At 32.3% G+C, this 27,031-nt stretch overlaps 2 protein-coding genes across 2 annotated transcripts; both read left to right on the top strand.

Annotated features, from left to right (window-relative positions):
- Nucleotides 1-1,817: 1,817 nt before the first annotated feature.
- Nucleotides 1,818-14,162, top strand: LOC131611055 (MDIS1-interacting receptor like kinase 2-like). The gene is made up of 2 exons (XM_058883181.1): nt 1,818-4,080; nt 13,777-14,162. Exons 1-2 carry the CDS (start codon nt 1,818-1,820, stop codon nt 14,160-14,162), a joined length of 2,649 nt encoding a protein of 882 aa, XP_058739164.1.
- Nucleotides 14,163-25,886: 11,724 nt separating this feature from the next.
- On the top strand, nt 25,887-26,393 carry LOC131611056 (uncharacterized). Its single transcript, XM_058883182.1, has one exon. The coding sequence runs from the start codon at nt 25,887-25,889 to the stop codon at nt 26,391-26,393; it is 507 nt and encodes a 168-aa protein (XP_058739165.1).
- Nucleotides 26,394-27,031: the final 638 nt, after the last annotated feature.

Below are 27,031 nucleotides of genomic sequence, written 5' to 3' on the forward strand. Positions count from 1 at the left end.
GTTTCAAGGTGGAGATTTGTGAGATTTTGGATCGAACTCTAGTGTTGACAAGGTTAACTTCTTGGTTCGACAAAGATTTAGCATGTTGTCAAAATCTTTTCACAAGTTGATATCAAAGTCCTGGATGTTGTAGTCGAACTACGCTCAAGCATGTAGTAGTCGTTATACTAAGTTTGTTAGCATGTTGAATTAAGTTTGTTTGTTTGGCCCAATTGTTTAAATTAGTTTGTATCTTAAGTTAGCTTAGAAGTATATAAATAGACTAGTTCTCTCATGTTGTTGAGAGAGGTTGGTTATTGTTATTCACTAGTAATCTTTAAACACTTATTGAGTAAGTGAATAGTAAAACAATTATAACCAATCCCGATTTTCTTTTCTTTTGTCCTCTTCCCTCTCTTTCGTAAAAACCTATTAGAGTGTCTTATGTTTATTCAAGAAATTGAATTTTTATTTATTTAAAAAAAAAATTGACACCACTATGTTACAAAAAAAAAAAGAAAAAAAAAATTAAATTTCGAGTTATATGCAAGATAAGAATCAAAATGGGAACACTATTATTTAATGGCAAATTTCTTAGATACTCTTGATCAGGGTCGGTCCCGACTTTTTAGAGGCCCACAACAAATAATAAAAATAGATTCCCTAATTAAAAAAATAACATCATTTATTTAAATTATAAATAACATCAACAACATCAAAAGTAATCATTAATCCACGTAACTAACATAAAAAACATATTCTAATCAATATTATCAAAATACCTTCTAGTTACTTAAAAAAAGTATCCCTTCTAGCATTTTTTTTAAGCAAATTCTTCAACCAAGTCTTCATATTGTATATTCTCCAACAAATCATTCTCAATTAATATCAATGTTAATCCATTAAACATTTCTTGTAACATGATAGATCGCAAGTAAGACTTCAACAACTTGAATTTTAAATATCTTATTTCTGGTGAGGCAATAGTCACAGAAATTGTAAATAAAATTTTATATGCAATAACTGTATTAGAAAGAAAAACCAATGTCATTCAAAAATCTTAATATACCAATAGGTCTAATATTTCCTGCAGGCAACATATATATCTCTTAGTAACCTTAACTCCACGCATAATTATTTCCCATCAATATCACATTGCTCATTATATTTCAATGTCTCTTCAAAATGACTAGAACAAGACTCTAAAAGTGCACTGTCTAATAATTGTAAATTTTGAGAAGTAAATAAAAAAACAAAAACACTTTCATATTTTTGGTATTGCTCAAATCTCTTATTAAGAGATATAATAACTTGAACAACAAGATAAAAAAAAAATATTGCCATTCAAAAAACAAACGATAAATACTACTCCAGTTAAAAAAATTCATCCTCCTAGTTGCTCAATATTAGAAAAATTAAGAATATTATTAGTTTATTTAATATTTAGGATTTAGAGAAATAGATTATATATTAGGATTGAAAAAATACTTTAGGAAAATTAGTGCATCGACTCTAATAATTTACACTAGTGTTAAAGTTGCTTGGTGTCGACTGAGGGGAAAAATGTCTCCCTCAATATTGAGCCCTGCATACCAAATAATTCCACAAATTTGATGGAAGAAAAATTCAAATGTCTCCTTCAAAGAGAAAAATATGTATTTTCTAGGAAAGTTATAATCAATTTTTCATATCCACACATATTAATTACTATGCCGTCACATATACGTAGCGCACTAAATTATCAAACTGTAATGAATTGGCGTGAGAGAATATAACTTATATAAGAGGCATGCTAGTGGCACACAACATTGTATGCAATTCATTACATCTCAAAAATAATGAACTTCAAAAATTCTTTAGTCTATAATTTCTATGGTCAAAAAATATGTATAGCCTTTCTTGTTATTTGGGGTTTGATCTTTGGGATCGAATCTGTCACACTAAAATCTCAACTTCAAAATGAAGCAAATGCAATACTCAAGTCTAGGTGGTGGAATACGTCTGACGCACAGTTTAACATCTCAAGACGTTGTTATTGGCCCGATATATCTTGCAAGAAGGATGGAAGCATATATGAATTCAGCGTTAAAAGTGCTAGAATTTATAATGTTAAATTTTCAGCACTCAACCTATCTGCTTTTGATAATTTAGAAATTCTTACTTTAAGTTCATTGAATCTTGAAGGGGCTGTTCTAAAAGAAATTGGTTTCCTCTCCAAACTCACTCATCTTGATTTGTCTTCTAATTATCTTGAAGGTAAGATACCATTTTCATTAGAAAATCTCACAAAACTCACTCATCTAAATTTGTCTTATAATGGGTTTGAACTTAAGATACCTCCTTCATTAAAAAATCTTACAAAACTCACTCATCTTGATTTGTCATCTAATATATTTAAAGGTGAGATAGTTCCTTCACTAGGCAACTTTGAACAATTAAAGTATTTGGACATCTCTCATAACAAATTTAACGGTTCCATTCCAAATGAGTTAGGGTTCCAAAACAATCTCACAAGATTAAATCTATCTTTCAATAGATTCAAAGTCGAGGTGCTTCCTTCACTAGAAAATCTCACAAAACTCATTCATCTTGATTTGTCTTCTAATTTACTTGAAGGTGAAATACCTCAATATTCACTAGGAAATCTCATACAACTACAAGAGTTAGACATCTCTAACAACATGATTCAAAGTTTCATTCCTTATGAGTTGGGGTTTTTAAAAAATCTCACAAGATTAGATCTATCTCACAATAGATTCAAAAGAGAGGTGTTTCCTTCAATAGTAAATCTCACAAAACTCACTTATCTTGCTTTGTCCTTTAATTCTCTTGAAGGTGAGTTACCACTTTTATTGGGAAACCTTAGAAAATTAAACTACTTAGACATATCCAACAACAAGATTCAAGGTTCCATTGTTTCACTAGAAAATCTCATACAACTACAAATTTTAGACATTTCAAACAATTTTTTCAATGGTTCCCTCCCATCTAACTTGGGTCAATTAACCAAATTGCAAGTGTTACAATTAAATAAAAACTTTCTCGGTGGAACCCTTCCAGTTTCGTTAAGAAATCTTTCTCAATTAAAAATTCTTGATATTTCCGACAAAACTTTCATAAACCTCAGTCACAATCTTATTAGTGGTGAAATTCCATCTTACATTGGAAATTTTCAACAACTTTATCTCAACAATAACAATTTAACTGGAAGAATTCCCCAATCTCTCTGTAGGGCCGGTTATATAGATATTTCCTACAATTGTATCAAGGATTTCGTTTCATTTTGTACTAACATTTATACAAGGAACAAGGATGAATGTATCGACATTTCTTTTAGACAATTCCAACCTTGGTCACCTCATAAGAGTAAGAATAAAGAAATGCATTTTGTTGTCATAGCTATTTCAATTTTTATTGTTCTAACTCTAGCATTCTCACTCCTAATATGCTTGAAACTTCGTCATAATTCTAAAAAGAAAAATCATGGAATCACAACGACAACAAAAGATGGAGATTTTTTTAGTATATGGAATTATGATGGAAAGATTGCATACGATGACATTATAAAAGCAACAGAAAACTTTGACATAAGATATTGCATCGGAACTGGCGGATATGGAAGTGTTTATAAGGCACAATTACCATGTGGCAAAGTTGTTGCCTTAAAGAAACTTCACGGATATGAAGCCGAGATTTCATCTTTTGATGAGAGTTTTAGAAATGAAGTGAGAATTTTATCAGAAATAAAGCATCGACATATTGTGAAACTTTATGGATTCTGCTTGCACAAAAGAATTATGTTTTTGATCTATCAGTACATGGAGAGAGGAAGTTTGTTTTCTATCTTGTATGATGATGTAGAAGCCATGGAATTCAATTGGAGAAAGAGGGTTAACTTTGTTAAAGGAGTCGCATTTGGTTTGTCATATCTTCATCATGATTGCCCAACTCCCATAGTGCATAGAGATGTATCTAGTGGCAACATCTTGCTAAACTCTAACTGGGAGCCAAGTGTAGCTGACTTTGGCACAGCTCGACTTCTCCAATATGAATCATCCAATCCAACTATAGTTGCTGGAACTATCGGATATATCGCTCCAGGTAAATTATTCTTTACACTTTTTCTTTCATTTTCATTATATATAAGCTCTCTTATAAAAAAAAAACCCTTAAATATAAATTTAAAATTAAATTATTAAATATGATCTCTTAATTAATATAGTTTATTTTTTATAATTTAAGATTATATTATAGTAATAAATTATATATATATATATATATATATATATATATATATATATATATATATATATATATATATATATATATATTTTATCAAGCAAGATCAAAATTGATAATTTCATACATAAATTTGTATTGAAATAATAGTCATTATGAAAAAGATATATTAAATCCAAGAGAAAAGAAGTGATGGACTGACACTATAGAAGGGATTATACTTGCAACCAATCACGATCAAGTATCTTACCAATTCATACTATTATTTTTAAATTACTTAGATGACATGATATAATGATATATTTTCAATGGACAACACTGTAAAAACTGTTAGTATATCTCCATTAAACCCTAAATACAATGCTTTTATTTTTTCGTTATATGTGGGAGAAAAGGATATAGTACGAAATTTTAAGTATTTTCATTAAATGCTTTAATATTACCATATTGATTTGATTAATGCAGAACTTGCCTATACTATGGTTGTGAATGAAAAGTGTGATGTATATAGTTTTGGTGTAGTTGCACTTGAAACTTTAGTGGGAAGACATCCCGGAGATATATTGGCTGAGGGATGTCAACTTGCCTCCATTAGCAGGGATCCCCGTGGGGATTCCCCATTTGGGGCCCCAAAGATGGGGATTGTTTTCCCCGGGAGGATGGGGATGGGGAACAAAGTCTCCCCGAAGGCACTTCGGAGACGGGGGTGGCGTAAATATCCCCCGCCCCGTGGAGTCCCCGCCCCGCCTAAAGTAACATAATGTCCTTAAATTTTATATAATTTTAAATTATTATGGAAGTTTATTTGTCATTTCATATAATTAATCTTATACACAAACTTAAAATATATATATATATATATATATATATATATATATATATATATATATATATATATATATATATATATATATATGTGTGTGTGTGTGTGTGTATTGTTAGTAGAAGAGTGAGATATAAATGATTATTTCAATTTTTTTAGTTTAAAATTTTGATGGTCATGACACTCAATATTATAGATTAAATATTGTTAAAACAATATATTTATCATAAAGAATAATTTCTAAATTTCTTGTGGTTAGTTCTTTAAGCTTTTACTATTAATTTGATTTAAAATAAAAAATAAAAAATCATGTTTATGAATCTCTGCATGAACCATGGGGATCCGTGGGGACCCGTGGGAATCCGCGGGGATGGGGATGGGGGACAAAATCCTCCCGTAGCGGGGACCCGAAGTGGGGATGGGGAATAGATTCGAGGGCGGGGATTGTGATGGGAATGTATCCCCCGCCCCCGCCCCGCCCCATTGACATCCCTATATTGGCATTACTTCAATCAACATCAATCCAGGATATCAAATTATGTGAAGTATTAGACCAACGTCTATCACTTCCAAACAATGGCATAGTTTTACGTGACATAATTCGTATTGCCACAATAGCATTTGCCTGCTTAAATCTCAATCCTTCTTTACGACCAACAATGAAAAGTGTCTCGCAAAGTTTTGTCATTGAGCTTCCACCATTGAACATTCCTTTGAGTGGAATTTCGCTGCAACAACTCATGAGTCAAGAACTTCAAGCTTTATTTCATATTGTGAATCTTTGAAAGAAAAACTTTGGAATAAATTAAGTTGAGTGACTTATAACTTAATGAAATCATTGTTAATATTTATTTGTATATGTTGTTGCTAGAAAATAATACTAAAATTTATAGAACATAAGCCTACAATATGTTCAGAACTCAACCATATAATTTATCGAACCTTCCAAATATATTTGCAAAATCTTCATACCAACGTTTAGTAAATTCTATTTTTACTCTTAATTTAGTTGAAATATTTAATATATTTGATTTCTAATTCTTTCAAGGGGACAACTTCACTGCCCATCACAAAAAGTTGGGTAGTGTACCTTCAACCAATCACATGATGCCATTTAAGTTTAACACATTTAATTATTTATTGAATACTACGATTGTTTGTTATTTTCAAAGCATTTTACATGGGAGATAACCTTACCCAATTGGGTAAATAAGAATTCACCTTCTTTCAATCCTCACTACTTGTACTCCGAAATATAAAGTTAAAAGAAATAAATATCTATACATCTAATATAAATATTGAAAAAAATATATGTAGCACCAACAGTGATAATGTAAATTAAATATTTTTACTAGTCAATTAATTGAAACATATATCCTGTCAAATTACACTTTTATCTTTAGGATCTTGCTAACCAGTACCCTCAGGACAATTGTTAAGCATTCTAAAAAAAGAAAATATTTTATAAAAAATTTGAGATTCCAATTTTCAAGACATTAAATACGCAGATTACCGAAATAAATTTACTATTTTAAAAATCTTAACTTTTATCCTGAGGACACTGGTTAATATTTCTCTTATTTTTAATATATTGATATGAATAACAAGGTAAAATTATCTTAAGTGCACTACGTTTAATCTCATAAGTATTTGTATTTTTCTAAATCTTTGACTTTTGATGAAGACAACAGTCATTGTAGTTGAAGACGTCAGTGAATTTATGATCTATGTGTATATCAAATTTCTTAACATTTCTTCTTTGCTGGATAATTCATAACTTTGAAATTATAATTGAACCGTTGACAATTTTGAATTTATTCTTCTTTGCCAAAGCATGCCTTAACTTCATTCTCCATTCATGATAATTAGTGTATATTCAACGATTCAATAATTTATGTAATTTTAAGTAAATTTTGTGAATTGGATTTATTTATAACTAAATAATATAGTTATAGAAAATGATCAAAGTTGAGAAAATATTTTCACTTTAAATTTCATCAATTGTTCATCTAAAGTAATATTTTGATCAAATTGTTAGGGGCAATTCGGAGGGGGTCAACGAGCGAGCATTCTTACTTGGGACACACTTTGTGAGAGACACACCACATCTCCACCTAAAATCTTAAGGTGATAGGTGTGTGGTTCTCTCACTTATAAAGTGTTAATTCTTCCCTTTTCTAACCAATGTGGGACTTCTTCCTCACACTTGATTCTCAACACTCCCCCTCAAGTGTGAGTCTTACACAATGCTCCCCCCATGTGGAAGCTCTCTCTTCCACAAACACTTGTATCTGTTGACTTCAACTACATGTATCCGTTAACTCTCTTCAACTAGATGTATCCGTTGACTTTCAACTACAAGTTTTAGACGGTCCCTTTTCTCGAACCAAAGGCTCATGATACCATTGTTAGGGGCAATTCGGAGGGGGTCAACGAGGGAGCATTCTTACTTGGAACACACTTTGTGAGTGACACACCACATCTCCACCTAAAACCTTAAGGTGATAGGTGTGTGGGTTCTCTCACTTATAAAGTGTTAATTCTTCCCTTTTCTTCAAGATTTTTAAATTTACCTCCACTTATTTCTTACATATGTTTTTCGTTCCCTATAACGACCAAGAGATTTATCATATTGAATTTGGCTCGGATAATTAGTTCAATAGCATTACGATCGAATATTGGTTAGTAATTGTAAACCTGACCATATTTCTAAGAAAAAAATCATAAATATTATCATTCTAGATCCCTTAAGTAGAGAATCTAATCTTTTTTTTTTTAAAATTAAAAACATCAATTTTAGAGTTTAATTTGGGAAAACAACAGGTACGAAAATTAAAACACCCATATATCATAAATAAGATTTCATATAATTATCAGGCCAACAACAACAAATAACACCAAATTAAAAAATAGTATCAAATGATTTGCCATTCAATTGTATATAAGATGATCAAATGCATCATTAGTTGCCGCAATTTCAGGCCCACATCACACAATTTTCCATCCCAAAAATCAGATTAACAAGAAAGCAAGAACCATTGGATATCACATAAAGAATAGTTAACAAATTTCAAAACCACAATCATTTGAATTAGTATATATTAATACCCTACATTATCGCAACTTTAAGGAAATTCAGCCTATGGAACTGTGCATATAGCAAGAGGCAGACAAACATACCATCCAAGAATAAAATGCCACTAAACGAATTATTAGTTGCATAAATTCATGACATATTTTATATGTTTCTTTGCGTGTTTTCTTGGCACTGACTCGTATATTAATCATAACATTTGGTTATATTAATAAGGATTAGTTATGACTACGTATTTTCGTCCCCCTATTTTGTTTTTTTGCAAAATTAGTCTATAGTTTTGTCTCTTTTTTAACATAAAACTCAAAAGGAGGACCAAAATCGTGATTTTAAATATGAAGGGACCATAATCGAAAAAATAACAAAATAGGGATCAAAGTTGCAATTAAGCCAAACCAAAAACATATTTATTCTTTTTTGGAATTAAAGAAGAATTTTAATTTCGAGTAAGAGGAAATTTGATTATGTTAATAGCCGCTTGAAATTGCATACTTTCACTAATGATCTCGTAAACAATTTTATGAACATGTGGGATTGAGCCTCCATTAACATGTCACCAATCATTTGGTACTTAAGGTAGAAGCTCACAATATATTTTTAAAACTAACTTCTTAAGAGTCATACTTCTTGTTTATGCCTTGCCAAACTTCTTTGGCAGACTTACAGAAAGTTCGGTAATAGACCATTCAGAATAAAATTCTTAAAAAGGTACTCATTTTCAGTCTAGATGAGTATCCTTCTTGGGTTGTTATTTCGTATTCAAAAGTATATGTTGGATTTCGGTTCCCTTCCCATGTGAAGAAAAGTCCAAATATCAATAGTCCATTTGACTCACTTATTTAAGTGAAGAGTGTCAGTTTAGGGTTAGGAGAGATAGAGAGAAAATAAGGATTCAAAAGTGAGAAAAGAGGAGAGAAACTCATTCCCGTTTTTTCAGCACCAGTCTCACTAAATCGATGGTCCTCGATTCGTTCACCGTTGGATCGAGCCGAAATTTTGTGGACATGTTTGCAACTCATGTATCTAACTTTTAACAGTTCAGAATTTGAAAACAAGGTTTAAGCTTAGAGATATGTACATCACATTTGAGCTGCAGATTTGGGTTTATTTTCAGCTTTTTGATTCTTATTTGTAAGTTAATTCTGTTTTGTGATTTGTAGTTGTTAGCATTTGTTTGTGAATCACTTTAAGACTCTATTGTATCCTTAATTGATTATAGTGGAGCTATTTCTTTAGTCTGGACAACTCGTGATTTTTACTCTCAAATTAAATGGTTTTCCATATTAAAAATATTGGTGTTCTTTTGTGCGTTTATTTTTTCCGTCTTATATTTGTTGTTGATCCTCAGGGTTCCTACAACTGTGGAGAATTTTTTATCCACTGCGTGTTGTTTAATTATTGTGTCTTAATTTCCCATAAAGTGGCACCAGAGCCCTTGGTTAAGGGCTATTTTACTTGTTTGTCTTTTGGAGTCAAATACAAAGATGAAGATGGTATTGTTGAATGGTTCTAATTACCATTTATGGAAGGGTAAGTTGAAAGACTTACTATTTATAAAGAAATTGCATTTACTGGTTTTTTGTTCCGCAAAGTCGAATTCTGTGTTCAATGAGGAATGGGAGTTTGAACATCAACATGTATGTGGTTTTATTTGACAATATGTAGAAGATAATATTTATAATCATATTGCTAATGAGATACGTGCAAAACTTTGTGGGAGAAGATAGAGTCCTTGTATGCCTCTAAATCAGGAAATAATAAATTGTTCTTATTGAATAGCTTCATAAGTTTGAAGTATAAGGAGGGAACTTCTATTTCAGATCACTTGAGTGAATTTCAAGGGCTCCTTGATCAGATGTCAGGAATGGGTATTAAATTTGATGATGAATTTTTGAGACTATTTCTATTGCTATCTTTACTAGAGTCTTGGGAGACGTTTTGAGTTTCTATTACAAGTTCTGCTCCTAGAGGTGTTGTTTCTTTAGAAACGGCTAAGGGTGGTATTCTTAATGAGGAGATGAGAAGGAATGCACATGGTTCTTCATCTCAATCAGAGTTTCTTGTCACTTAAAATAGGGGAAAAGTTAGAAAAAGGAACGGAAGGATGGTAGAGAGAATAGAAGAATCAAGTCTAAGCCACGATACAAGAATATGGAGTGTCATTATTGTCACAAAATAGGACACATACACAAGTATTATTATCAGTGGAAAAGGGATAAGAAAGGAAAGAAAGGTAAGTCTAAACAAAGAGATTATTATGATCATGATGATGATCGTGTTACTACTAGTACTAGTGATGATCTTGTTATTCTCTATGTTCATGAGTCTGTTAATCTTGTATCAGACGAGAGCATATGGATAGTTGACAATGGTGCTACATTGCATGTTACACCAAGGAAGGATTTCTTCACATCTTACACCTCTGGAGATTTTGGTGTGTTGAAGATGAGTAATGATGGTCTATCTAAAGTAATTAATGTTGGTGATGTTTGCTTTCAAACCAACATGGGAATGAAATTTTTGCTTAGAGGTGTTAAACATGCTCCATATGTCCGCTTTAATTTGATCTCTATGCATATGCTTGATGATTATGGTTATGACAATCACTTTGGTTTTGGAAAACGGAAACTCAACAAAGGTAACTTGGTTGTGGCTAGAGGGGAGAAGCTTTCTAAATTGTATTGGACAAAAGCTTTGGTTTCTAGGGACAATATGAATGCTATCGACATGGAAGCATCTTTGTGGCACCAAATACTTAGTCATATTAGTGAAAAGGGGATGCATGTTTTGGCCAAAAAGGATGTTCTTCCTGGATTAAAAAATACATATTTGGATATGTGTTGTCATTACATGGTTGGTAAACAAACTAGAGTATCTTTCAAGAGACATCCTCCTTCAAGGAAGTCAAAGTTTCTTCAATTGGTACATTATGATGTTTATGGTCCATTAAAGGTAAAATCCTTTAGTGGTACACTTTATTTTGTTACCTTTATTGATGATTGTTCCAGGAAATTATGGGTTTATGCCTTGAAGACAAAAGACCAAGTCTAGGAGAAGTTCAAAGAATTTCATGCTTTGGTAGAGAGCCATACAGACGAGAAGCTGAAATGTGTTCGTTCTGATAATGGTGGTTAGTAGTATGGACCATTTGATTCCTATTGCAAGCAGTATGATATTGCATGTGAAAAGAATCCTCCTAAAACTCCTCAATTGAATGGTTTAGCAGAGAGGAAGAATTGAACATTGATTGAGAGAGTAAGGTGTATGCTCTCTGAAGCTAAGTTGCCAAATATTATTAGGGTGAGGTACTTTCTCAATGGTTCTCTCCCATCTAACTTAGGTCAATTAACAAAATTGAAAGTGTTACAGTTAAGTACAAACTTCATTCATGGGGCCATTCCAATTTCGGTAACAAATTTCTCTCAATTAGAAAATCTTAATGGGAGGATTCCAACCATGACATATTGTGAAACTTTATGGATTCTGCTTGCACAAAAGAATTATGTTTTTGATATATCAGTACATGGAGAGAGGAAGTTTGTTTTCTATCTTGTATGATGATGTAGAAGCCATGGAATTCAATTGGAGAAAGAGGGTTAACTTTGTTAAAGGAGTCGCATTTGGTTTGTCATATCTTCATCATGATTGTCCAACTCCCATAGTGCATAGAGACGTGTCTAGTGGCAATATCTTGCTAAACTCTGAGTGGGAGGCAAGTGTAGCTGACTTTGGCACAGCTCGACTTCTTCAATATGAATCATCCAATCGAACGATAGTTGCTGGAACTAGAGCTGTCAAATAAGCCCAATTTTTTAAAACCCCAATTTTTTGGCCCCACTAAAGCCCCACTTACTAAGCCCTCTCTTAATGAGAAAATTTTTAGGCCCTATAATTTTAGGCCCCTTAGTTAATGTGTAATTTTTGGACCCTATTGAAGGGGTCTTACTCTGTTTCAAAAAATTCATTTATGTAGTAATGTTTTACTATTTTCTTTGTTTTTCATTGAGAAACCTCTGTTAGTGTGACAATTCAAAGGACCAAGTAATGTATAAATAAAACTTTGTTATTTTCTGTATATAAAAAATGATGTTTAATCTTACTTTTTTTTTCTGCCAAAGTAAGTCTTTTTGCAGTTATATTAATTTTTTATATTTATTTAATGTTTTATTATTCATTATTGATTTCAGTTAAAATATTTTACCAGATATTTTATTTTAGTATATATCTCCTTGATTTGAGTAGATTTTATTTACATTCTAACAATTTAATTTATTTGATTTGAGTAGATTTTATTTACCTTTTATTAATCTAGTTTATTTGATTTGAGAATATATCTCTTTGATTTGAAGAGTAAATTCTGTTTGCCTTTTCTTATAAAAAGAGCACTCTTTTACTGAAATAAAAGAGTTCTCAACTCATATAATATCCAACAAGGGATCAAAAATTTCTAAACATCTCTTGATACTGTAAGCATCCTTTCTCCTATTATCATTCTTTCAAAGTAAAACCTTCGTCTATCTACTATTACTATTATTAATTATCTTGGAGTACTAACCATTATAATACTATTTTTCATTATTTTAAGCTAATTTGAGAAATAAAATAAAACTGGATTAATAGACTATTATAACATAATTATTAAAAAAATTGTAATGGAAAATAAATAAATATTGGGTTATGACTCACTTTGTTTTTTTCTTAAAGTTTATTTTTTGTTGCTACGAAAATCTAAAAAATGACTAAAAGTAATCCATTCATAATGCTAATTGACCTAAACATATAAAGTATCTTCCATATAAAGAGATGATTTATATGAGTAAAGGTTATCCATTTAATTATTTTTTTATTTTTTTATTTTGAGAATATTAATTTTCAAAATCAATTTTTTTTAAATTATTAATTTTTGATTTGGGGCCCAAGGGCCCTTTCTAAATTTTTGGGGCCTTATATTTTTGGGGCCTATATGTTTAGGGGCTCATTATTCTTAGATATTTATAGGCCCTTTCATTAAGTGGGCTAGGGCTCAAATTTTAAGGCCCCCTAAATTGACACCTCTAGCTGGAACTATCGGATATATCGCTCCAGGTAAATTATTCATTGCACTTTTTTCTTTCATTTACATTGTATATAAGCTCTCTTATAAAAAAAACCCTAAAATATAAATTGAAAATTAAATTATTAAATATGATCTCTTAATTAAATTAGTTTATTTTTAATAATTTAAGATTATATTATAGTAATAAATTATATATATTTTTTATCATGCAAGATCAAAATTGATAATTTCATACATAAATTTGTATTGAATAAAATAGTCATTATGAAAAAAGATATATTAAATCCAAGAGAAAAGGCGTGATGCACTGACACTATAGAAGGGTTTACACTTGCAACCAATCACGATCATGTATCCTACCAAGTCATACTATTAGTTTTAAATTACTTAGATGACATGACATAACGATATATTCTCAATGGACGACACTGTAAATTTTTTTTACACTGTTAGTGTATCTCCATTAAATCCTAAATACAATGCCTCTATTTTTTTCGTTATATATGGGAGAAAAGGATATAGTACGAAATTTTAAGTATTTTCATTAAATGCTTTAATATGACCATATTGATTTGATTAATGCAGAACTTGTCTATACTATGGTTGTCAATGAAAAATGTGATGTATATAGTTTTGGTGTAGTTGCACTTGAAACTTTAGTGGGACGACACCCTGAAGATATTTTGTCATTACTTCAATCTACATCAATACAAGGTATCAAATTATGTGAAGTATTAGACAAACGTCTCTCACTTCCCAACAATGACATAGTTTTACGTGACATAATTCGTGTTGGCGCAATTGCATTTGCCTGCTTAAATCTCAATCCTTCTTTACGGCCAACAATGAAAAGTGTCTCACAAAATTTTGTCATTGAGCTTCCACCATTGAACATTCCTTTGAGTGGAATTTCGCTGCAACAACTCATGAGTCAAAAACTCAAAGCTTTATTTCACATTGTGAATCTTTGAAAGAAAAACTTTGGAATAAATTAAGTTGAGTGATTTATAAATTAACGAAAGAATTGTTAATATTTATTTGTATATATTGTTGCCAGAAAATAATATTAAAATTTTCTGTTCAGACATCTCAAATATGAGTAATGTCATTTTGACATCACACGTTACACCTATACTGTATTTATTAATTATAAATACGGTGACCAATATTTTTTTAAATAAAATAATAATATTTTATAAAAACTATTTTTATTTTTAAAACATGACTTAAAAATAAATATAAGTTTTGTCACTAACAAATTTTATTATTGCATTAACTACAAAAATAATTGTTATTAACTACATATTTTATTTAGAACTCATTAATCAAGTTGACTAGTTCATTCACCAATAAAATACATAACATTAACTAAATTATAACATTACATTATGAAATATAATAATCAGTCTTTACTCTCTATTGGTGAAGATATTAAATTATTAATTATATGAAATTTAATAAATAAAATTGATTAATGAAAAGTATAAATTGATTATTATATTTCATATTTTAATAATCTAAGAGGGAAGGAAGCTATTTGCCAATGTCCCTAGATTACAGAGGGAGGAGAGGTATACTACTCCCCGGAAAACCTTCGAGGAACCTCGTAAAGTGTTGTCACAGCCCAACACAATGCTCACAGAAGTACAGGGAGAGTAGATAGATGGTAGATCTTTCATGGAAGCTGCTTTAAACCAGGATGGTAGAATTGAAAAGGAGAGGCCCGCGTCTCATAGAAAATATCTATGTTATCAAGTTGAAGAAGAAGTGAACCGAAAATACTAAAAATCTTATGTGGGCATCGTTCAAGATCCTGGAACTGCATTTGATATGAAAAATATTTTTCACGAAGAAGGCATTTTCTCAGTGAGAGTCACTCCTATCGGAGCTAATAACTGTCTTTTGGAAGATTTAATTGAAGGAGAAACAACCATCTTCATTGAGGAACGAAGAACTTGGTGGAGTAATTGGTTTAAGGATATAAGGCTATGGACTCCTACTCTTATTAATCCAGAGAGAATTACGTGGATTAACTGCTCAGGGATTCCCTGTCATGCTTGGTGCAATGAATTTTTTGAGCTTATTTCTTCTACCATGGGATCCTTTATTAGCTGCGATGTTAACACGTTTACAAAGTTTAGCATGGACGTGTTGGATAAATTTAAATGCAGTCTTGGAAAGCTAAAAGACAGATTCTCTAGGGCAGACAAAACTTTCATAGGAAATAGTTAATCATTAAATGTTATGTCTATTTATGTTTCCCTGGTCTCTATATAAAGACCCTCTCTTTGTAACCTAATTTTCACTTTTGCAACAAATCCTTTGCAAGTCAATATATATCGGAAGAGAGTAGTTTGATCTGTTACCTTCAAATTGGTATCAGAGCGCATGGCAAACATGATGAACCAGATGCCATTGCCGCAACTGTCAAAATCAAACTATGAGAACTGGAGCATTCAGATGAAGGCGCTGCTTGGATCGTTAGATGTGTGGGAGGTTGTAGAAGAAGGGTTTGAAGAACCAGAAACCACGACGGGAAATACAGCAGCCCAGAACAAGGCGTTGAAAGAGACGCGGTCGAAAGACAAAACGGCATTATACATGTTGTTTAGAGCAGTAGACGAATCTGGTTTTGAGAAGATTGCTGGTTCAACTACTTCGAAGCAAGCGTGGGATACACTAGAGACGGCGTTCAGAGGAGCAAATAGAGTCAAGCAAGTTCGTTTGCAAACTCTTCGAGGAGAATTAGAAAGGATGAAGATGAAGGAGACGGAGTCCGTGTCGGACTACATCACGCGTGTGCAAACAGTTGTAAATCAACTGAAATGAAATGGAGAAGCAATGACCGATGCTCGAGTTGTCGAAAAGATTTTAAGATCTTTGACTGAAAAATTCGAAAATATAGTATGTGCAATAGAGGAGTCGAAGGACCTTGCGACAATCACTGTCGAAGAAGTAGCTGGTTCACTTGAGGCACACGAACAACGCAAAATACAAAAGAAGGAGGAGACACTTGATAATGCAGAACAGACAAAGGAATCCACTAGAGATGAAAGGGCACTTTTATCTCAAAACTGGCGTGGTCGAGGACGTGGTCATAGAGGTCGAGATGGTGGTCGAAGCTATCAGAACAACAATTTCGAAAGAGGACAGGCAAGTCAACAAAATTGGCGTGGTCGAGGACGTGGTCATAGAGGTGGCAGGTCGAACTCCAACATCGAATGCTACAAATGCAATAAACATGGACATTTTGCGAAGGATTGCAACTCATACAGTTGCTACAATTGTGAAAAAGGGGGACACCTTGCAAAAGACTGTCGATTCAGGAGGAAAGTCGAAGAGACAACAAATTTCGCACTAGAAACAGAATCAAACGAAGGATTCCTATTAATGACCTAAAAGGAGACAAACACAGAAGATGACACTATATGGTACCTTGACTCAGGAGCAAGTAATCATATGTGTGGTCACAAACATCTATTCAAAGAAATAAAGAAAATTGAAGATGGTCATGTATCTTTTGGAGATGCGTCGAAGGTAAAGGTCGAAGGCAAAGGAACAATTTGTTATTTGCAGAAAGACGACGTACCTGGAAAAATACAAGATGTTTATTATGTACCAGATCTAAAAGAAAATATTCTAAGTTTGGGGCAACTTACAGAGAAGGGATATTCGATATTTATGAAGGATCGAATACTGCATTTGAAGGATAAATCAGGGCACCAAATTGCTCAAGTTGAGATGGGAAGGAATCGAATGTACAAGCTGAATTTGAGAAGCGTTCGAGGAAAATGTTTGAAAATCGACACTGAAGACCAAGCAACTCTGTGGCATCTACGTTTTGGTCACTTACATCATGATGGGTTAAAGAGATTAGCGGAAAGAAACATGGTACATGGATTGCCTAACATGGAGTTTGAAGGAAAATTTTGTGAAAATTGTGTTTTTGGCAAGCAGACGAGAACTTCTTTTCAAAAGAAGGCAGAATATCATACTAAGCACATCCTTGAATTAATTCACACTGATATCTGTGGACCAATCACTCCAGAATCCTTTAGTGGCAAGAAGTATTTCATTTCCTTCATCGATGATTTCTCAAGAAAGACTTGGGTCTACTTCCTGAGAGAAAAATATGAAGCATTCGAAGCATTCAAAAGGTTCAAGGTAATGGTTGAAAAATCGACTGATCGACACATCAAAGCACTCCGTTCTGACAGAGGAGGAGAATATACTTCGACAGCCTTCATGAAGTATTGCGAGGAGCAGGGTATAAGTAGATTTCTAACTGCAGCATACTCACCTCAACAAAATGGGGTTGCTGAAAGGAAAAATCGAACAGTCCTTGACATGGTTCGTTCAATGCTCAAAAGTAAGAACATGTCGAAGAAATTTTGGGCAGAAGCTGTGCAATGTTCAATCTATGTTCAAAATAGATGTCCGCATTCAAAGTTGGGAGATCGAACACCGCAAGAAGCGTGGAGTGGACAGAAACCGACTGTATCTCATTTTAAAGTATTTGGTAGTGTTGCTTATGCACATGTACCAGATCAACGAAGAACGAAGCTTGAAGACAAGAGTCAGAAATATATATTAATTGGGTATGATGAGAAAACAAAAGGATACAGGTTATTTGACCCCATAAGCAAAAAGGTGGTAGTAAGTAGAGATGTTCGAGTGAATGAAGCAAGTAGGTGGGACTGGAACAATTCGACAGAAGACATAGTCGAAACTGAAGAACCCTCAGTCGGTATACCAACAACCCAAAATCAATTACCAAGGTTTGAATACTCTGACGGTGAAGACGAATCCTCACAGCCCAGAATGAGAAGCTTGCAAGAGTTGTAAGATAATACAGAAGAAGTACATCTTGTGTGTCTACTGGAAGATTCTGAAAACATTAGTTTCGAAGAAGCATGGAGAGATGAGAAGTGGAAGAATGCCATGGACGAAGAAATTAAAGCTATCGAACACAACAAAACTTGGGAACTAGCAGAGTTACCAAAAGGAAGTCGAACCATTAGTGTGAAGTGGGTGTTTAAGAAAAAGATGAATGCTCAAGGAAAAGTCGAAAAGTACAAGGCGCGACTTGTGGCAAAAGGATACAGGCAGAAGGAAGGAATAGATTATGACGAAGTATTTGCACCAGTTGCAAGAATGGAGACAATTCGACTGCTGATTTCTCAAGCTGCTCAGCTCAAATGGCCAATATTTCAAATGGATGTCAAATCAGCATTTTTGAATGGTGTGCTCGAAGAAGAAGTCTATGTCGAACAACCACCAGGATACATGAAAGACGGAAGCGAAGGAAAAGTGCTAAGACTCAAGAAAGCACTTTATGGATTAAAGCAGGCACCTCGTGCATGGAATACACGTATTGATACTTACTTCAAAAGGAATGGTTTCCAACAATGTCCTTACGAACATGCCCTATATGTAAAGAAGTATAAAGGAGATACACTACTCGTTGCACTATATGTCGACGACTTGATTTTCCTGGGCAACAATGATCAAATGATCGAAGAATTCAAAGGTCGAATGACACGAGAATTTGAAATGACGGACTTAGGTCGAATGAGCTTCTTTCTTGGTTTGGAAGTTCGACAAGAAGAAACTGGAATTTTTGTCTCACAAGAAAAATATGCAAAGGACATTCTGAAGAGGTTCAAAATGGAAGGTTGCAATCCAATCTCGACACCAATGGAGCCAGGAGCCAAGCTTTCAAAATTTGATGGGGGGGAACGTGTCGAAGCAAACAAATTTCGAAGCTTGGTCGGAAGTCTTCGATATCTCACATGTACTAGACCAGATCTTTCTCTAAGTGTCGGAATCTTAAGTCGATTTATGGAAGAACCAGTTCACTCACACTGGAAAGCTTTGAAGAGAATTCTTCGTTATATCCAAGGAACTGTGTCACTTGGAATGTTTTACTCAAAAGCAGAAGATTACAAGCTAACAGGTTACTCCGACAGCGATTGGTGTGGAGATATAGACGATCGAAAAAGCACATCAGGATATGTATTCTTTATGGGAAACACTGCTTTCACATGGCTCTCAAGGAAGCAACCAATTGTAACACTGTCAACATGCGAAGCAGAATACGTGGCTGCATCATGGTGTGTATGCCATGCTATATGGCTTAGAAGATTGTTATGTGAGTTAGAGCAGAAGCAGGAAAATGCAACCATAGTACAAGTCGACAACAAATCAGCAATCGAACTGGCGAAGAATCCAGTGAATCATGAAAGAAGTAAACACATCGACGTACGTTTTCATTTCATTCGAGAACATGTGAAAAATGGAAGCGTCGAACTGAAGCATGTGGCAAGCAAGGATCAAGCTGCAGATATTTTCACAAAACCATTGTCGAAGGAAATATTCGACAGAGGCAAGATAATGCTGGGATTAATTGATCGAAGGAGCATTTAATTTATGGGGGAGTTTTGTTGGATAAATTTAAATGCAGTCTTGGAAAGCCAAAAGACAGATTCTCTAGGGCAGACAAAACTTTCATAGGAAATAGTTAATCATTAAATGTTATGTCTATTTATGTTTCTCTGGTCTCTATATAAAGACCCTCTCTTTGTAACCTAATTTTCACTTTTGCAACAAATCCTTTGCAAGTCAATATATATCGGAAGAGAGTAGTTTGATCTGTTACCTTCAGGACGTGGCTAGAATCCTGATGTGAACAACTTGCTCGGCGCTTATTAACGAAGTGTTAGCAATTCAGGTTAATGGTATTACTTTTCGTATCAACGTGGCTGAAGAACTTTCAGGTATTGTGGACCATTTATCCCTCAAAAAAGAAGGTGAATCGGAGTTTAGGAGCAGTGATTCATCCGGCGAAGGATTTTCAGAGGACTCTCTCGGTGATGAAGATAACGGTCTAGATAGTGATGGTATCGAGGATATCGAGGATGAGTTGAATTCGGCTAAAGTTGATCTCATTAATGAGATTCGGACATATGGCGTTTACGAGGAGAAAAAGGGTTCCTATATTGACTATAGTTCTAATGAGGTTCATCCTGTAGCACACAATAGGAAGGAAAAAGGTCTGTCCATAAAGGTCCCTCCAGTCTTACCTGAAGTTTTTATTTCAAAAAAATAAAAAAACCTATCCAGGAGCGACAGGTCAATAAAGTAGGAGATCCTAACTCTCTGTTCCTCTTTGTTTTAGTCACCGAAGCTTTAACAAGTCTTATGAAGTAGGCGGTGGAGATAGGACTCTTTAAAGGTTTCAAGATAAATGACGAAGCTGGGATTAACTTAGTGCAATTCGCGGATGACACTCTCATAGTGTTCCACTATGTATTTTGATAAGTTTCTCTCTTTACTCACTTCTTTATGAGTTCTCTTTATAAATAAATGAGGAAAATTGAAGATTTTGATGACTTTAACTAGTTAGAGACCCGTGCTTCCGCACGGGTGATTTTTTTTCTGGTGTAGTATTTTTGTAATGATATGAATAATATAAATAAAAGGAATTATAAGCAATATGCATAGTTAAAAGGAATTGTTTTACTTGAATAGAGTTTGAGTTTTATTGATTGCTCTGTTATACTCCTAATTCTTTGAAAACCGAATATCCATAGGAATCGTTTTGAAATTTGAAAATAAATACTTTAGTTTTCAAATAAAAGTCATTATTGTTTAAAATAAAATAGGCATTGTATTGAAAGTGGCCCTTAAGATTAAACATTATTATCGTATTCATGTGCTAATTTTGTGTGTAATAAAGAACCATATAAAAAAGATCATGTGAGTTGGAGAAAAAAAATAAAATTTTAACAAATGCAAATGTAAAATTTTAAATATAAATGAAAAATATAAAATAATTTACTTAATTGTAAATTTAACAATAATTATATAGAAAACAATGATCCACAAAAAAATGTTTAAGATAGGTTAAGAATACAATAGCAAAATTGGGTCAGATAATTTAATAATTGACGGTCCAACAACAATTAAAAGAAAATGATATAGATCACTATGGTTTAATTATAAATGAAAAATGATCATATAAATTCAATTATATTAAATAATCATATAAAAAATACAATAAGATGGAGATAATAAAAATGAAATATTAACATTTAAAAATAAAAATTATCTCTCAATTAATAGTAATTGTTGATTAAAATAAAATAGCTACTATGTTGATAATGACCCGTGAAATAAAAAAATAATTTGATGCGATATAAAATATATTTAAAAACAAATGTAAAATAAACAATAATCATGGAAATTTAATTGTATTAAATAATGATAAAAAATCGTGAGATGGAGAAAAAAATAAAAATAAAGATATTATCTCTCAAATAAAGACAATGATTGATTAAAATAAAATAGACATTATGTTGATAGTGACCCGTGAGATAATAAATAAATAGAGAAAAAATTAAAATGAAAGTAAGAAAGTGTGAAAAAATGTGAGAGAAATTTGAAATTTTAATTAAGATAGAGAAAATGTGTAATGATCGATTAAAAAAAATTAAATATTGAGTTGATAATGGCCCGTGAAATAATTAAATATTTTTGGGAATAATAATTAAATGATCGATTATTAATATTTTTTGCGATAATAGATAAATGTTGAAAAATTAAAATGAAAGTATGGAAAAATGAAATGCGAAAGAAATTTGAAATTTTTAGTAAGATTAAAATTTAAAAATAGATTATTAATATTTTTTGTGATAATAAATAAATTAAGAAAAATTAAAATGAAAGTAAGAAAGTGTGGCAAAATGAAATGTAAAAGAAATTTAAATATGACTTCCATCATCCATGGCTTACATGTGATGTCATCATTCATGCAATAAAGTTGTAGGGAAAATGTTATTTAATTCGGACCAATGAAAAACTAACACTTGGTGCATCCATTCAATAAAGTTGAAAGAGTGAATACTTAATTTGTTAGTTACAAAAATGACCTTTTAATAGTGCAAATAAATTTTGGTGAAAGGGTAATTTAGGCAATTTGGTCAATCTATTATTAATGAATAGATAGTAGATAGTAGATAGTAGATAGTAGATAGAAGACTTGATGATTCCGCGTTAGCTCAATCTATTAAAATGAAAGTAAGAAAGTGTGGCAAAATGAAATGTAAAAGAAATTTAAATATGACTTCCATCATCCATGGCTTACATGTGATGTCATCATTCATGCAATAAAGTTGTAGGGAAAATGTTATTTAATTTGGACCAATGAAAAACTAACACTTGGTGCATCCATTCAATAAAGTTGAAAGAGTGGATACTTAATTTGTTAGTTACAAAAATGATCTTTTATTAGTGCAAATAAATTTTGGTGAAAGGGTAATTTAGACAATTTGGTCAATCTATTATTAATGAATAGATAGTAGATTTATATACGGGAAAATGAATAGTTCATGTAAAATATAAAGGTGAAAGTAAAATAGTAGGGTTATGTAGTAAATATTTCATAATTACTTTTACCTGCCTTTAGTTTGAAGGTTATAAACAACCATCTCTCTTTCTTTTTGGTGGGCTTCTTCATTTCAATTGAGAACTTGAACCAAAAACTTGAGAGAATTTTACCTAGAACCCCCGAGGTTATTCCTATGATCCCACATTGCAAACAATTTTACCATAAACCCCAAAATCAATAAAATTAGAAAAATTTAGATTTTTCAAAAACTAGGTTTTTGTTCGGATATTTAATTCAAATACTGTGATTTTACAAATAATTCATGTTTGCTGGTCAATTTTTGAGTTTTTAGTGTATCTTATCATGAAATACCTGAATTTTTGGATAATATATGAATTCTCACTTGAATTTTTAAATTGTTAATGCGGAAATTATGGGGTTATACAATATTTTTCTAATAATACATGAATTGTAACTGAATTTTGTAAGTTGTCGACATCAAAATTATAGGGTTATACGAGATTTTTTTTATAATACGAGTTTTTTTTATAATACATGAATTTCCATCAGTTATTGTATATTACTGGTACCAAAATTATGGGGTTATACATAATTTTTTTTATCATGCATAAATTCTCACCACATTCTATTAATTGTCGGTACCAAAATTAAGAAAACCCAACCGAAAAATTCGATCTAGTTTACATAACACGAACAATATCAAGTAGTAGGAGTCAATATTTGTGGTTTTTTAGGTACACTCAAATATCAACGTCAAATGAAACATGTTCCACAACTTCATTTAATGAAGATATGTTTAGAATATATCAGCAATAACATCTAATTGCTCTCGGTTTTCAGTCCAGCACGTGTATTTCAATCATGAACTAGTTTCAACATATGTTGTATTTTTCGTTAATGAATATCTGATGGTAGAACAGTATGTCAATCTTGCCTTATACACGTGCATTGTAGTCATCAAATTATCAGGATCTATGTCTTTTAAAATATCCACTATGCATTTCGACGACATGCGATATTTACTCATGCCATTCACAAACTTTCTTTCATTAGCTTTAAGACAACCTAATATGTCATAACCCTCTAAATCCTCAACCTGGAACGTTAATACAACAACTAACTGTTATGTTCCAACCGCTTGACACAAATATCAACATAAATAAACGTTTAACCCTTCTACTACATGTGACTTGAGAGGAGTTCTGGTTCTTGTAGTTTCATCCCACCTCAACACCTATAATCAATTCATTTTTCCTCCCTCTTTGGTTAATTTGTTGTATCAGAACAAAGAGTAACAACAACAATGTGATGTTGTCTCCTAATAGATTGCGCCCTTAATAACACTTCTGTTGGAGAGAGAAATATTTGTAAATTAAAACATAAATGAATAAATCAGTCGTAAATAACATAAATCGATTAAAAATTTCAAAATATCAAATAAAATATGTAAGTAAAACACACAAAGTTAGTGGTGAAAAAATGTGTAAAATATGTAGAGGAATCATCCACCTCGGGCGCGTATAAGGAGACAATGCTAATTGAACTACTAGATTTTTCAGGTGTAGTAAAAAACTCTGGTATACCGGTTTTTAAAATTTTTCGATAGGAGCGAAACACATACCTAACTTTTTTAAAAAAATCTGGTTAAAAATCATTGATTTTTTAACAAAAATAATCGATAAAAATGCGAATTTTTTCCTTTGAATCAATAAAATGTCTACCGAACTTTTTAAATAGACTATCCAATTTTTGGTATTTATTGAAGAAAAATACTTGTGAGAATAGATGCCCTAACATATCTGCAAGACAAGGTTGCTGTTGTGTTCACGCGTTTTACAATTACTTGGAGCGAGTTTCTATTACTGTTACTATCTTTTAACTATCAGATTTGTTTCTTGCAAAGTGAATTTTTTTTCAACCGGTAACTTTTAAATGGAATAAATAATAACAAGGGCATTTTTGTCTTACTAATTTTTTTTGGAAACGTTAGAACTAGAATGAGTATGAGAGGTTGAGAACTTAAGCCTACAATATGTAATCAAATATGTAATCAAGACTCGGTATACGCAATAGCCTAAACCTTCTCTAGGCTTGTAGCATTGTTATTGCCCTATGGGGTTCAGGTCTGTTTCTTAGAAAGTTATTTGTCACAATGTTGTTGTCTGCATCAATGGATCGGCCAGAGCATGCGTGGTCTACCACTTGGCAATACTTATTGGACGCTATTTTATATGAGCAATGACGCTTGGCAAAAAATCCAGGTTATGATAATTAACAAAACTATGTCACTTTTGATTTGTAAATTTCCATATATGACTTTAATTCATTGCAGGACTAATACTCACCGATGACGAAATCAAGCAACTGACATTGATGGAAATAGAGTCGCTGTTACAAAATAGCGGAAGAACTTTGAAAGATTTCAAACCAATGCCATATCCGGATGATTATGTCCTTGATACTCTTGGTAATCGATTAGTTTATGACGAAAGAAACTATGATGTCGTTGCTCAAAGTCTTCTACATCAAAAGCTATTTGCTTCTTTGACAGGTCAATATTATATTGTTACATGTCGTGCGCCGAACTTATTATAACATAACAGTCTAGCTAATTTTTTTATGGGATTGGCTACAGATGAACATACACGTATATATTCGGAAATCATGAAAGTTGTTGATTCACAAAGTGGAGGAGTTTTCTTCCTATATGGCTATGGTAGAACAGGTTTACATTTTATAACTTACCTACCCATTTAGAAATTAACAGAACTGATGTAACTGACATTTTATATACAACATAACAACAACTCATATACACACTTCATATGGCATAGAGACAAGTACAACTCATTGTATATATCATGTGGTCTTTATTCAATATAGTTATTTATTTTGACATACTGCACCAATTTACATACTGCATCTATTATAGTAAACATCTTGCTACATTGATCTGAAATAGAAGTACAATGACACATAGCTTCTTATACCATGCAACTAATGAAATAACATTGAACTGCAAACTCTGAATTTATTGTCATGTTTATCAGGTAAAACTTTCATGTGGAACACCCTCTCCGCCGTAATTCGTTCAAAAGAAGGTATTGTACTAAATTTTGCAGCAAGCGGTATCGCAAGTTTATTGTTACCAGGCGGACGAACAACACATTCCAAATTTAAGATTCATGTCCCAACTATTGAAACACCAGTTTGCAAAATAGACAAAAAAGACGAACTTGCTTAACTTCTGAGATTAACTGATCTTATAATATGGGATGAAGCTCCCATGGCCAATAAGTTTTGCTTTGAGGCACTTGATAAAAGTTTGAAAGATATAATGAGTGAAACTAATAACGGGACAAATCCAATTTTTGGGGGAAAAGTCATTGTATTTGGCGGTGATTTTAGACAGATCCTACCTGTTGTACCAAGAGGGAGTCGGTCTGATATTATTCACGCTACCATTAATGCGTCTTACATATGGGACTATTGTAAGGTCTTGAAACTTACAAAGAATATGTGGCTACAAAGTGGTAATTCTACCTCATCAATTGAAGAAGTTGAACAATTCTCAAATTGGATACTTCAGATAGGTGATAGCAAAGTTTTGGAAACTAATGATGGTTATGCTGAACTTTCAATTCCTGAAGAATTTCTAATCTTTAACTTCAATGACCGAATAGAAGCAATTGTTTCAAGTACCTATCCCAATTTGGTGGACAACTACAAAGACCCGCATTTTCTACAAAGTAGAGCTATTTTGGCTTCAAGATTGAGGTCGTCGACGAATTAAATGATTACGTCACACAACTTATACCAGGTAACTTTTATTCATTTATTTTTATCAACAATCTAGTATATGTTACTTGAATTCATTTATTCATTTATACCAGGTAACTTTTAGTCTAAATAACTATACACCTAAATTCTTTCTTTCCATGTTATAGACACTTATGAGTATTGATATCTATTTAAGTGCAACATTAGAATCAGTGTTACAATAGTTATGAATTTAGGTATTGATATAAATCGGTCGTGCTTTAGGTAAAATCAGTTTTACACCAGCTGAAAAGTTTATGCATATAATGACTCAAAGTTAATATCTTCATCACTTTGTGCATATGATGACTCCTTATTTTACTACTGCTTTGCTGCATTGAAAAGTATTTGATTGAAGTAGATATAAATGCTCCAATACCCATAACAACATATTTTCCATTCATAACTAATTTTACATTCATAACACACATTTAATTAGATTTAACAGGACTGTTGTACCTATTACAAAATGCAATTTTTCGGTACATAGAACACGACTAATGTCACTGCTACAAAACACTATAGTTCACATTAAGCAATACTTAGATACCTATAGTTCAGTTAACATTCCAAATTTTTAACATTGCACCACGAAACAATTCAGCTTCAACG

Source organism: Vicia villosa, linkage group LG6 (genome assembly GCF_029867415.1).
Source record: "Vicia villosa cultivar HV-30 ecotype Madison, WI linkage group LG6, Vvil1.0, whole genome shotgun sequence".
NCBI classification, from domain to species: Eukaryota; Viridiplantae; Streptophyta; class Magnoliopsida; order Fabales; family Fabaceae; genus Vicia; species Vicia villosa.

Bases quoted from the DNA above. Each gene is read 5' to 3' on its own strand.
- LOC131611055 (XM_058883181.1), top strand. From the start codon at position 1,818: ATGAACTTCAAAAATTCTTTAGTCTATAATTTCTATGGTCAAAAAATA. The intron at 4,081-13,776 runs GTAAATTATTCT...TGATTAATGCAG, and splicing joins TATCGGATATATCGCTCCAG to AACTTGTCTATACTATGGTT.
- LOC131611056 (XM_058883182.1), top strand. From the start codon at position 25,887: ATGGCCAATAAGTTTTGCTTTGAGGCACTTGATAAAAGTTTGAAAGAT.